Source organism: Scyliorhinus torazame, chromosome 14 (genome assembly GCF_047496885.1).
Source record: "Scyliorhinus torazame isolate Kashiwa2021f chromosome 14, sScyTor2.1, whole genome shotgun sequence".
Classification (NCBI taxonomy): domain Eukaryota; kingdom Metazoa; phylum Chordata; class Chondrichthyes; order Carcharhiniformes; family Scyliorhinidae; genus Scyliorhinus; species Scyliorhinus torazame.
In genome coordinates this window covers 48,449,438-48,463,567 of record NC_092720.1, presented here as the reverse complement: position 1 = coordinate 48,463,567, position 14,130 = coordinate 48,449,438, and the positions used below count along the sequence as shown (strand labels likewise).

General features: G+C 43.1%; 1 protein-coding gene across 2 annotated transcripts in view; it reads left to right on the top strand.

Annotated features, from left to right (window-relative positions):
• LOC140389708 (uncharacterized) overlaps positions 1 to 14,130 on the top strand; it is a 287,989-nt gene that overhangs the window by 36,524 nt on the left and 237,335 nt on the right. For both annotated transcript variants that reach the window (XM_072474126.1, XM_072474125.1), the window contains 4 exons: positions 2,123 to 2,377; positions 3,124 to 3,399; positions 4,247 to 4,384; positions 12,683 to 12,799. In XM_072474126.1, coding sequence (XP_072330227.1) covers positions 2,123 to 2,377; positions 3,124 to 3,399; positions 4,247 to 4,384; positions 12,683 to 12,799 — 786 coding nt within the window. The remainder of the gene's footprint in view (positions 1 to 2,122; positions 2,378 to 3,123; positions 3,400 to 4,246; positions 4,385 to 12,682; positions 12,800 to 14,130) is intronic.

Here is a 14,130-nt window from a genome sequence, read left to right as displayed (position 1 = left end):
CGTTTCCAGCTGAATATTTGGGTTGCAATGATCATTTAATTATAAATTAGGTAAAAACTGAGCAATACAATGAACAAATGGTGAGATTGCTTTGTATCTACCTAAATCAAAAATTAACCCATAATATTTTAACATCATCTGCTACCCATATTTCCTATGAGTGCCTCTCACTGCTTGGGGTATAGACTCACACAATGACCCCTTTGGGCACATTCCCGCAGTTTATTCCCTTTCCACAGTCTTATAACCATAGATCCCTGATTAGGAAGAAACCTACTGTGCAGTCCTGCACAAAGGCACTGATCACATTTAAATCCTAAATTTCCTTGGGAAGCTTAGAATAATACAAACAAATGAACACTGGTAATGGAAGGGACCCCAGGAAAGTGAAATCTTCAGATTGTGGGAGGCTCATGTCCGATGAAGGGTAGGCAATAATTTCATCCAGATTATGTGAACCTGGAGTATCGGCAGGAGACAGAATGGGAGGATAGCATAGGTTGCTGAACATTCACTTGTTCCTACCATTAAGTGAGTCAAAGGAGCATTAATCTCCCTTTGCCTTTTATTCCATGATATCTTTGTCAATAAATCCCTTCCACCCTCTATCCCAGACCTTCCCTTTGTTTTTTTTTCCCCTCCCTCATATCAATGGCATATAACCCAACACATTTCTCCCTTCCTTCAGTTCTGAATGAAAGTCAAATTCTACTTGAAGTGTTGACTTTTGGTGTGATCTAATGGCCGTGCCAGGCGTGAATCCAAGCAAGCCGGTTAGACCGCGGGAGAATCCAAAATCCAGAAGCACGGCAGGTGTTCGATCTAACCGACCCACTCATGTTGGCAAGATCAGGATTGCGCCACAGCGTGGCGAGAAACCAACAATCATCAATTAAGACCAATCTGCATCCCATTAATGGGATAGACCCCCAATCTAACAGTCTCCTGAGATCTACCCGGCTCCCCAGCAAGTGGTCACGTGGGTGCTCTTTAGCACACCTATTTATGAAGCCAGCAAAATGGCTGCTGTGGGAATTGGAGAAGGTGAGCAGCCATCTTGGCAAAGGGGTAGTCAGCCTGGGGGCATCTTGCTCATGCTGGGGATTGAGCCCAGGTGTGTCCTTCCCTTATGAGGTGAGGAGCAAAGGTTTGAGGACCCCCTAATTGGTAAGTTGGGGCATTGGGGGGGGGGCATCCAGAGGCTGTGCTGGAGGTGTCCAGAGATCCCGATGGGGCCCTGATCTATTCTTGCACTGGTGAGCTGATCTTGTTAGTGCAGGAAATGAGCCTAAGTACGGTTTAGGAAGGGCATTCCTTGCTGCAGCCCAAAATGAAGCAGAGTTCCATTTAATAGTGGGGTCGTAGGGTGGTCGTGAGCACTGCTGCCTCATGGCGCCAAGGACCCGGGTTCAATCCCGGCCTCGGGTCACTGTCCATGTGAGTTTGCAAATTCTCCCCGTGTCTGCGTTGGTCTCATCCCCACAACCCAAAGATGTGCAGGGTCGGTGGATTAGCCATGCTAAATTGCCCCTTAATTGGAAAAAAGGAATTGGGTACTTTAAATTAAAAAAATAGTGGGGTCGTTCTCTGCTCTGCAAGTGATGGTAAACAGCCTGATGCTGAAAATGGGACTCAGTTTCATTCCCATTAAATCCCGCCTAAGATCTTTGCCATAGTTACCACGACATAGTCGGACGTTTAGCCCCTAATTCATCCACTGTGTGGCTCTTTTCCACTGGGTACATTAACTTGTTTAAGAAGTCCAATAGGTTTGATAGTTAAAAGCTGCCTTCCATAAAGCCATGCTGAGTCCTTTTTATCTCCCTAGGTGCTCATTATTCACTCCTTCAGGATGCCTGATAATATTTTATTTACTGCGGAATACCAGGTTTATTCAAAATTATTTAGTAGTTTCTTATGGCTTTTTTATAAAATTGTTCTCCAGCATCTATTACTGTTTCAAAATGCACTCTAAAATACCAGTGAGGAGATTTAATTTGCCACGTTCATAAGTACCTTATTGTGCATTGTTGCAGGGCTATCCTTTTGTCGTCTTTTTACTATCATCCTTCTGTACGTTACTTAATTATTGACTTAAATTATTCTCTGTGAAATATTTTAGATCTTGGAAACATTACAACAGAAAATGTCGGAAACCAAAGCTTTACCTTAAAATGGTCCGATAAGACCTTAAAATCATGTGGACGCTATAATATTGAGAAATCTCCTGGAGATGGATCATTTCTTTGTACTTTCAACTTCAGCAAGAACACCTGTAGTTTTGTTGATCTAAGCCCAGGTCAAACTTATACACTGAACATTTACTTTATCGATAAAGTCAACAGAACTCTAACACGCAATTTGAATGTTACCACAGGTAAAGTTATAAAATAAAATCTAAATGGTCAAATTTACAATGCTTCCAGACTTACGAGCCCTGAGGAGGTGGGAAGGGAACAGCGGAGAGAGGTGGCTGCTGGGAAATCCAGAAATAAGAGTTACCCGGACTTCTTGTCAAATTTATTGGTAAAACATTAGTTAAATCTACTGAATGGTATTCCCAGTCGTGATTAGACATACATTATTGAGAAATAGCTGGTGGACCAGTTCAGACTTCAGATATTAAGGGGGAAGATCAATATTTGAGTTTAAATGCAGAGTTTGGATATTGGGCTTTAGGGGATTGAACATCAGAGAACTTGTAATGAGGATAATCTACGTAATTTTGCCAGTCAATGGAATTGGATTTTTGACAGAATTGTTTACAGGATGTCTGTGGGAAGCACTTCTGCTCCTCATAAGATCTTAGTCCACAAACCATTCTAAAAAAAAAACTAGCCATTCCCACTTTCCTTCAGATTCCCAAGGCTCGGAAAACACAGGCCCATATATTAAATGTAAAACAGAGGTTAAATCTGAGGCAAACAGCCCCTAATATATTTTAAGGATGGACCCATCTCTAGGGAGCTGATTAGTTGTTGCCATCTCTCTCAAAACCAAAAATAGACATGATAGAGGCAAACTGTGGTCAGGTATATTATTTTATTTCTTTTAGGATATTTCATACATGGTTAGAATTACCAATGTTGAACATTATTGTGCGAATTATTTCACTTCATACAGTGCCAGCATTTGTATCAAACATCACATTCTCATCCAATGGAACCGGAAACACTTCTCTAGCATTTACCTGGGCAGCAGCAAAGGGATACGTGTATTCATACGTCATTCGGTTGACATCAATGTTTGACGAGAAGCAGCAGATTGTTGTACGACCAAACCAAAATTTATTTGCTCAGTTTTTTCATTTGCAACCTGGACAGACTTACACCATCACAGTGATAACTGAGACTACTGACAACTTGTCCAATACAGGAGTGAAAGTACAGCACAATACAGGTAGGGGAATCACTGACATTGATTGAAAATATAGGCTGTTCTGTTCCATTGTAAGTGAATGGTTATAAAGTAATGAATTCTGTGGACAGTGAGATGACTGGTATTATTTATCAATGATGACTTTAGAAAATTATTGATGTGACGTTTAAGTTCAGACTTACAATGTAAGAAGAATGTTATGACTGATAGACCAATAAAACGGTGTTGATTATGGTACCGAAAGAAGACCAAATGAATCTCTGCTTCTTCACACCCTGTCAAAAGATAATTTTAACTATCATACGTGTGGAATTATTAGATGAAAACATTTGGCAGAGTTGTCCTGTCTTGGATAAATCTTGAAATTACATTACCCTTAAAGATAGCCACCCTTTTATCACCCAGTTCCACGGATGTTATGCTTGGGTCCTCAACAGATCCCAAGGGCACTTCAGGTGCTTCCCTTCAGGCCACTGCCAGTGAAGGAAACAACCAAAAATCTGCCATCCTGGGGCACGAGCAACAAATAGAAACTCCACAGGTACTGCACGTATGTTCCTGGGGACATGAGTTTCCAGTGGGGGCATCACAGGTGTGTGCAGCTCATGCAGTCTGAGCCCCAAAATAGCTCCAGAATAATTGTCACAATCCAATCCGATTATGGGATTACTTTCACAGCCAAGCAGGTGCTAAAGGTTACATTTCAAACTGTGGATTTTAACTCACTGCAAGGAAAGATCACAGTCACAATAGCTGCCTGTTAGCACATCAACATTGTTTGTTTACTGTTCAGTGATAAAGAGGTGGTGAGACATTGCACAAATTACATTTCAATGTAGTTGAACTGCATCCATGATTGAACTTCCAGATTTTGATGAATGCAGCAATGGAGATAATCAGTGTGAGCAGATTTGCATCGAACGCAATAAGTTTGAAGACAATAAAGGCTACGAATGCAGTTGTCAAACTGGATTTAAATTGGATTCAGACAAAACAAGTTGCAGAGGTAAGAGGAAAGTTACAAATGTCACAATAAGTACCTTCTGAATAACCATTTAGTAGTACAGAGCTTGAATATTGCTGAAAAAAAACATGTTGTTGAAGCTTTTTTCTTGAATCCATAAACATATGAAATGTAAAGGGAAGAACAATTTATATTTCACGAGAAGAGTGGTAATTGGTTTGGATTCTGATTGGTTGAGGCATTGACATTGAGAATGCACAAGTTAACAGATGACTGGCAGTTAACTGCCAAACTTTGTTGAAATGCAAACCAGGTAAGTTGACTCTGATTGGTCAAGGAACTGCCCTGGGAAATGAACTAGGGAATGGCTGTCACCTATTTTATTCAGTTGAAACAGGTAAAATGTGTGTGATGTGTTCTGTACTCTGGGATAACACAGGCTGCCGATGCAGCTTTGACCAAAAGATACTCTAGATGTTGAAGTAAGTTCAGTGTGATTTATTGAACCATTAGCGCAGTTCTCTATGAATTCGACTCTCCTGCTAATCTTGCGATAGTAACTCAGTCTAACTAACCAGTCTGCTCTAAGCCACGTGGTGGGTGTGATGCTTCTGATCTGCCCCTGTCCTTCTCTCTAAGTGTCGCCTGTGGAAAGAGACAGAGCATGTGTGCCCTGTCCTTATATATGGTTTGCCCCCTTGTGGTAGTGTCACCTCTGGGTGTCTTGACTGCCCATTGGTCGTGTCCTATTCTATGTGTTCATTAGCTGTATGTCTGCATGTCATGGTATATCCAGTGCTCCCTCTAGTGTTTACTTAGTTGTAGTGTATTTACATTAACCCCTTGTGTATATACAGTGATGCATATCACCACATCCCCCCTTTCTTCGTGTTACATATTTTCTGCAGTTTGTTAAAGAAAATTGCATAAAATAGGTAGATAAATGATGACATGTATAAATCATGATGACAGTGCTGATTATACAAAACCAAATAATATTTATGAGTCCAAAGTTCATGAATTTATATGGTCGAGTGGCTTTTTTGTTTTGTCATTGAAGTGTCGATGTTGATGTTGTCATTTCCTTGTGAACGCTGTCAGTGTCCCTGAGCTTAAGGAACCAAGAAGTCATCAAGAGGTGTTCAAATGGTCAAATCACTGCGTTATCTGAGTTGGACTCTTTTTTTTTTCCGATGCTTGTGGTAGCGATGCAGTATGTCATCTGTGTTGTCCGACCTGGACTGTTTCTTGTGATTGCGATATTGATGCAGTATGTCATCTGCCTTGAAAGCTGGCTTGCTTGTTCGTAATGGAGCAAACTTGAATTGGTGAGATTTGTCGTTATGCCATGGTATGTCTGTACTGTTGCCAGTGTTAGGAGCTGTTCTGTTACATTGTCCTGCATTTGCAGAATTGTACCATGTCGTACCAGTCGTTGCTCCAGTGTTGTTGTCATTGTTGTTATTGACGTGCTTGTTGTTGTGTTTGTTGCCTCTGGTACATTTCTTGTTGTTGTCTTTGTTGTTGTGCTTCTTGTGCTCAGTGACCACCCCGAGTGGATAATGCGAGTCCTTCACAAAGTTACTTGTATCAGTGTCCTTTGTGGCATCTGCTGTTTCATTGAGCGTGCCGTCTCTGATTCCTTGGCACTCCCCGTCTGGAGTCATGTCCGGTTCACTGGAATCATCTTTGGCTTGTCAATGCTCCCCGTCTGGAGCCCTTGCTGGTTCACCTGAATCACCTTTGGTTTCTTGATGTCTTCTGGAGTCATTTCAGGTCCTTGTGGAGAGGCTCAAGTAGATGAGGTTTGAATTAACGTGGTGTCACTGGAGTCACTAGTAGCCTCACTTTGATTGTCGAGTGCCTCTGTACATACTAGCTGAGATCTGTCTGTCTCGCTGAGATGTCGCACATCTTGTATTGGAATTGTGAAGCCTTTGTCACTTGTCACACATACAGTGGGTAGACCTTCATTATCTTCTTGTCAGTTTGATGAGCTGGGTAGACTGTCAGAGTCTTCTTCTGGTGGCTCAAATAATCTGGGTAGACTGTCAGTCTTTTTGTTGTTCACATAAGCATAGTAGGCTATCATAGTCGTCTTGCTGTGCACTTGAGCGTGGCAGACTTGCATCGGCTGCTGCTGGTTGCTCAGATAAGGTTGCTAGCCCTTCATGGTCTTTTTCATGCAAGGACTGCGCTCTGGAGTCTTGCATTGCTTCCATCGATGAGTCAGTCAACGAGCTCGCTGTGGAGGTATGTATCGCTTTCTCTGTGGAGTCTGGCATCGTTCCCTGTGTGGAGTCATGCAGTGGTTTCGCTGTGGAGTCGATCTGTGCGTTCTCAACGGAGTCGTGCAGTGGTCTCGCTGTGGAGTCTTTCTGTATTCTCTGTGTGGAGACATGCAGTGGTCTCGCTGTGGAGTCTGTCATCGCTTTCTGTGCAGAGTCGGGGACTCTTTGTGGTGCGAGGACCACTCTCTGTGTGGAGTTGGGGACTCTTCGTGGTGCGTGGACCACTTTCTTCGCGTCAGGCCGCTCTCTGTGAAATGAATTAAATGAAAATCGCTTATTGTCACAAGTAGGCTTCAATGAAGTTCCTGTGAAAAGCCCCTAGTCGCCACATTCCGGCGCCTGTTCGGGGAGGCTGTTACGGGAATTGAACCGTGCTGCTACCCTGCCTCGGTCTGCTTTCAAAGCCAGCGATTTAGCCCTGTGCTAAACAGCCCCAGTGGGCTTCTATCGCTCTCTGTCTCTTGGCGTCAGGCCGCAGCAGAATCCTGTACTCATGGGTCGGGATGTCGTCTGTGCTGAGCTGAGGATCCTCAAATCCGAAGAACTCGTCCATGACTGTGTCGGATGCTTCAATGTACAACACATCTCGTTGCGGTTCGGATTTAGTACTGAGGTCGCCACGTCCAATGATGTAATCATCGTCTGAGTCGTAGTCTTCAAGGACTAAATCATCTCTTAGGGTGGTGCTAACTGCTTGTTGCAGGGTTCTGCGGATGTTACTTTCAGCTAATGGTCGAAGTTCAGGCACTGTGCTGTCGTTCACGGTGAAAGAATTGTGTTTTGTGGCTTTAAAAAATGTTTGAACTATTTTCAGACATTTCCCCTTTAGTGGACGTGGTCCGGGGCCTCTGACGTCAAGACGCTTGTGACGTAGAGCGTAGGAATGGATTGCGCATGCACAGATCGCTTTTCCTTCATTGTGCTCTCTTTTCGCAACTGCGCATGCGTGACTTCCCACGCATGCGCAAACGGACGTTCCTTTACAGCGCGCATTTTTCAGAACTGCACATGCGCGGCTTCTCGCGCATGTACAAAGCACTGGTTTGCCGGATCGCGTCTTCTCAGGAACTGCGCATTTGCGGCTCTTTGGGCAAGATAGCTGCCAATCAATACTGCCATTTGCCTCTGCTGCAAGCCTACCTTTGCCTCATGGTGAGTATAGGCACCAGTTCTACTGATTTCTTTTGTGTTCACCTCGCAGTAGTTTTCAAACTTGTCCAGGACTGTCTGGAAGTTTCGCTTGTCCTGTCATTTGGAGTGCTTGAAGGAGTTGAAGATTTCTGTTGCACTTTCATCCGCAATGGTGAGTAGAAGATCGATCTTCTCAGCATCGGCCACGCCATCTAGGTCAGATGCTGCCATATAAAGCTCAAATCTCTGCTTGAATGCACGCCAGTTGGCACTGAGATTGCCGTGGTACCTGAGCTGCTGAGGAATCAAAATCTTGATCATCTTGCCTGGGTGCTGTTGCTGGTAGTCACGGATATTGCTGAGTTGAACTATATAGATTCAACAGGCACTGCTGGCACCATGATGTGTTATGTACTGTGGGATAACACAGGCTGCAATTCGATGCAGCTTTGACCAAAAGATACTCCAGAAGTTGAAGTAAGTTCAATGTGATTTATTGAACCATTAGCACAGTTCTCTATGAGTTCGACTCTCCTGCTAATCTTGCTATAGTAACTCAGTCTAACTAACCAGTCTGCTCTAAGCCACGTGGTGGGTGTGATGCTTCTGATCTGCCCCTGTCCTTCTCTCTAAGTGTCGCTTGTGGAAAGAGACAGAGCATGTGTACCTTGTCCTTAATTATGGGTTACCCACTTGGGTAGTGTCACCTCTGGGTGTCTTGACTGCCCATTGGTCATGTCCTATTCTATGTGTTCATTATCTGTATGTCTGCATGTCATGGCATCTCTGGTGCTCCCTTTAGTGTTTACTTAGTTGTAGTGTAATTACATTAACCCCTTGAGCATATCACCACAGTGTGTACATGCTCTGTCTGCAAAGGACTCTGTATATTAATACATGTAGCTTCTAGCATGTAACCTCACTGTAAACTTGACTAATAAGCTTAAATTGGTTGTCAGTGAAATTCTTGGCACACCCAAGATTGTTATGAAATGTCCGATTTTGCAATCTAATGATTGACACTTTTTTTTGAGTTTTGCTGATTCAATAAGATGAGCAACTTGCTTGTTGCAAATGGCCAAAGAGTCATGCTGTTTGATATGATCCGCCAGTCTTTCTGACATATGGCTGACATACCATGCATCACACCACCACTGAAATTCATATCTCACAGTATTCATTTGTGTGATCAGCATAAAGTCTTTTTGACTGAATGGCAGCATCTGGATTGGTGACCAACTTCCATTGTGTTGTTACTTCATAGTAGCAGCGTGAAACGGCAGGTTCATCAGTTGCTCAATTTGTGAGATACCTTACCCTTCCATGGTACCCTGAGGCATTTTATAGGACCGAAAGTGATGGCCTCAGGTCCATTCATGAAGTTGCATGATACACAGCAAACAATGATCTATAATCAAAGTAGCTATTATCTCTCAGGATGGCTTTGATGTGCCCTATTCTAGCAGCAAGCCTGCACACTGAGAAAATGGCTTGGGCCCGACTTACAAGGTTGCTTATGAGGCCAATCTTCTAAAGCATGGAACTGTAGGAATTCCAATGCATATCTAATTATCTTCTGCAATTATAAATATATTGGGACCATATTTCAAGAATGATCATGTGCTCCCCATTCATTACATTTCCCTATTGTTTAATACTGTGATGTGACTCCAGTACCATCAGTCTTCAGATTTGACATTTTTGATTGCACAATCTATTTTGTTCGAGAGTTCATTTTTAAATACTGAATGGGAAACAAAAATCAAGTATTTAAGTTTTCAGAAGTTTTTAACAAAAGGTTGAATATTTGATAAAATATTTAATTTTCAATATAATAAATTTAAAACTTGCCAGCAGTCTAGAAATAACTTGTAATATTAATGATAAAGCATTTAGTCCATTTTTAGTGGAAATAAACATCAACAGAGAAGAAAAACAAGATGTCTATTAGCATCCTGCAATATTAACACAATCAGATTGACCTCAATATCTGTTCAACTTTGTTTGTTTTTGAACATCGGTGATCGGATTTTTGTTGCAATAGAATTGGGATATGCCTTACACATGATGGGCGTGATCTTCCTAAAAGGGAACAAAGTCCCCTGGCAGGCGAGTTTAGCCGTGTGTTTCCTGGCACGCCGAGAAACAAATAACTATTCAACGTGACTTGCTTTGAATAAGCGACCTGAACGGGGAACGCGCGGCCGAGGTCGCACATAGCCTCGTTTTTACAACGGGGAGCTCTGCTCACTGGAACTCCCCATTGCAGCGAGAGATCGGGACTACGTTTTTAAATGGCATCCCTATCTTCAAGGCCCCCAAAACAATCCCTGACCTCCCCCCAGCTTGAACGTAATATGGGAGGGTTTCCGGAGGGTTCTCCCCCTCTGTCGTTTTTGGCTGTTTGGGCCATTTACATTTTAACACATAATGCCAGTGACAATCCATGCAACTAACATTGCTATCATACAAAAAATAATCAGAAACTGTGTAGGATTATATATTTCTGTATTACAACAAAATGTCCAGTCCAATATGAGCAAATAAATTGTACTTTCCTCAATGACTTATAATAACAAATGCGTTAAAAGCAGTGTGAAGACCTTTTGTTTAGGCCTCGTCAAAAAGAAAAAAGAGGCATTTGTCAGGGCTAGAAGGCTGGGAACAGACGGAGCCTGTGTAGAATATAAGGAAAGTAGGAAGGAACTTAAGCAAGGAGTCAGGAGGGCTATAAGGGTCACGAAAAATCATTGGCAAATCGGGTTAAGGAAAATCCCAAGGCATTTTACACGTACATAAAAAGCAAGAGGGTAGCCAGGGAAAAGGTTGGCCCACTGAAGGACAGGGGAGGTAATCTATGTGTGAAGCCAGAGGAAATGGGCGAGGTACCAAATGAATACTTTGCATCAGTATTCACCAAAGAGAAGGAATTGGTAGATGTTGAGTCTGGAGAAGGATGTGTAGATAGCCTGGGTCACATTGAGATCCAAAAAGACGAGGTGTTGGCGTCTTGAAAAATATTAAGGTGGATAAGTCCCCAGGGCCTCATGGGATCTACCCCAGAATACCGAAGGAGGCAAGAGAGGAAATTGCTGAGGCCTTGACAGTAATCTTTGGATCCTCACTGTCTTCAGGTGATGTCCCGGAGGATTGGAGAATAGCCATTGTTGTTCCTTTGTTTAAAAAGGGTAGCAAGGATAATCCAGGGAACTGCAGGCTGGTGAGCCTTACATCAGTGGTAGGGAAATTACTGGAGAGAATTCTTCGAGACAGGATCTACTCCCATTTGGAAGCAAATGGACGTATTAGCAAGAGGCAGCACGGTTTTGTGAAGTGGAGGTCATGTCTCACGAACTTGATGGAGTTTATCGAGGAGGTCACAAAGATGATTGATGCAGGTAGGGCAGTGGATGTTGTCTATATGGACTTCAGTAAGACCTTTGACAAGATCCCTCATGTCAGACTGGTACAAAAGGTGAAGTCACACGGGGGATCAGAGGTGAGCTGGCAAGATGGATACAGAACTGGCTAGGTCATAGAAGGGAGAGAATAGCAATGGAAGGGTGCTTTTCTGATTGGAGGGCTGTGACTAGTGGAGTTCCGCAGGGTTCAGTGCTTTGTTGTTCGTAATATAAAAATGATTTGGAGGAAAATGTAACCGGTCTGATTAGTAAGTTTGCAGATGACACAAAGGTTGGTGGAATTGCGGATAGCGATGAGGACTGTCAGAGGATATAGCAGGATTTAGATTGTTTGGAGACTTGGGCGGAGAGATGGCAGATGGAGTTTAATCCGGTCAAATATGAGCTAATGCATTTTGGAAGATCTAATACAGGTAGGGAATATACAGTGAATGGTAGAACCCTCAAGAGTATTGACAATCAGAGAGATCTAGCTGTACAAGTCCACAGGTCACTGAAAGGGGCAACACAGGTGGAGAAGGTAGTTAAGAAGGCGTACAGCATGCTTGCCTTCATTGGCCGGGGCATTGAGTATAAAAATTGGCAAGTCATGTTGCAGCTGTATAGAACCTTAGTTAGGCCACACTTGGTGTATAGTGTTCAATTCTGGTCGCCACACTACCAGAAGGATGTGGAGGCTTTAGAGAGGGCGCAGAAGAGATTTACCAGGATGTTGCCTGGTATGGAGGGCATTTGCTATGAGGAGAGGTTGAATAAACTTGGTTTGTTCTCACTGGAACGAAGGAGGTTGAGGGGCGACCTGATAGAGATCTACAAAATTATGAGGAGCACAGACAGAGCGGATAGTCAGAGACTTTTTCCCAGGATAGAGAGGTCAATTACTAGGGGGCATAGGTTTAAGGTGCGAGGGGCAAGGTTGAGAGGAGATGTACGAGGCAAGTTTTTTACATAGAGGGTAGTGGGTGCCTGGAACTCGCTGCCGGAGGAGGTGGTGGAAGCAGGGACGATAGTGACATTTAAGGGGCATCTTGACAAATATATGAATAGGATGGAAATAGAGGGATACGGACCCCAGAAGTGCAGAAGATTTTAGTTTAGACGGGCAGCATGGTCGGCGCAGACTTGGAGGGCTGAATGGCCTGTTCATGTGCTGTACTTTTCTTTCTCTTTGTTCTTTATACCATGGACCCTTTGTAAGGAATCTAAGTTTCCATGTCTGAGATATTAGTTTAACAGAATTACTGAGCCTGAGAATGTAGGCTATTAAATTACTGAATGTAATTCAACCAAATAAATGCAGAATATCAGTGAAGTGTAAGAAATTACATTCAGGTTCATCAACTTTAATATTAACAAGTATTACATTGGTAAATTCAAGAAGTTTATCTATTTATACCAATGTTATGACATCATTGGATGAAAAAGAGTTACTTGGACAGAAGGTATTATTCTGAAAGTGAACTTTTTAATAAATATTGCTGGCTCTGTCATTACAGCTATTGAAAGTTGCACCCTCAGCTGCACAAATGCGAAATGTTTCCTATCCTCTGATCAACTTACATGTGAGTGTAATAGAGGATACAGAAAGGTTGACTCAGGCCAAGTCTGCAGAGGTGAGTTATTATTAATACTATTTTTACTGATTGTAAATGTAAAAGGCATGAAATAGACTGGTGTAATAAAATCTTTCCTGGGGTGCACTGCGCTGCTGGCTGCCTCTGGCACTGTGCATGTAGTGTTCTGCGAGGAGAAAGCCACATATGGGTCCTCCCTGTATGCAGAGCAGGACTTTTATCAATGTAATTCTGCCGTCACCCAGTCCAACCAATTTATGTGACCCTCGAACACCAAATTTGGACTGTGGGGGACAAGGCCACAAATTCATAGATCACTCTGAAAACAATAAGCATTCTACTTCAAGGCGGGTCTTGAATGAATGTTCTTCCAGGCATTCAGTTTGCAGATAAAGTAATTCTTTAGAATCTTTTTCTGTTGCAAATTATCTGAAAGTGTTCTGGAGTGATTTTGGATATGCTGCAGTGCCTGGATTTGTGAAGGATTGTCGCTGCATCCTCAGAGGGAGAGTGGAGGATAAGGTAACCTGTCCACACAAAAGTAGGAAAGACCAGTAGTGGCAGTGCCTCAGGAACTTCAGCACAAGGAAATGGACAAGGAAAGGGCAAGTTATGCATCTTCATCACTGCCAAGTTGAAGCTAGAATCCTCTGAGTTCCTTGGCATTGACAGGAGGCTTCCAGGTTGGCCAGCCAATGTACCCAGTATTTTAGTGTGCATGTCCATCAGCATGCTCTGTATGGTACCCTATCTAAGTTCTCATTTGACTCCCCTGTAGCAGATCTTACCCTCCAGTGAACTGCACATGAACCATCCGTTCCCTTGGCCTGGCTGCGGCCCATTCAATCACATGTGGCTCACCAGATGTCTTTACTCAGAGAGTAGTAAGGGTGTGGAATGCCCTGCCTGCAACAGTAGTGGACTCGCCAGCACTAAGGGCATTTAAATGGTCATTGGATAGACATATGGACGATAAGTGAATAGTGTAGATGGGCTTTCGAGTTGTTTCACAGGTCGGCGCAACATCAAGGGCCGAAGGGCCTGTACTGCGCTGTAATATTCTATGTTCTATGAACCCAACTCTAAACAAACCTCGAAGGAAAGTATCAGTATCTGGGAAGCAAGTATCAAATTAAGTTTTTGTGGCTTTGTCGTCAATGCTGGGCTCTCTTGGGCTGCTGTTCCTGGGTATCTAAATGCATGAAATCAGGAAGAGAAGATTGGTGTGGTGGAATGGAGATGGGTGGGATGCAAGAGATCCTTGGTCACGTGATCAAAGATTGCTCATCGTGCCAATAGCAGAATTAATGTCTACTGGGAGTTGAAATAGGTAAAATTAGGAGGACTGTGTCATTACCCTCAATGTTCTG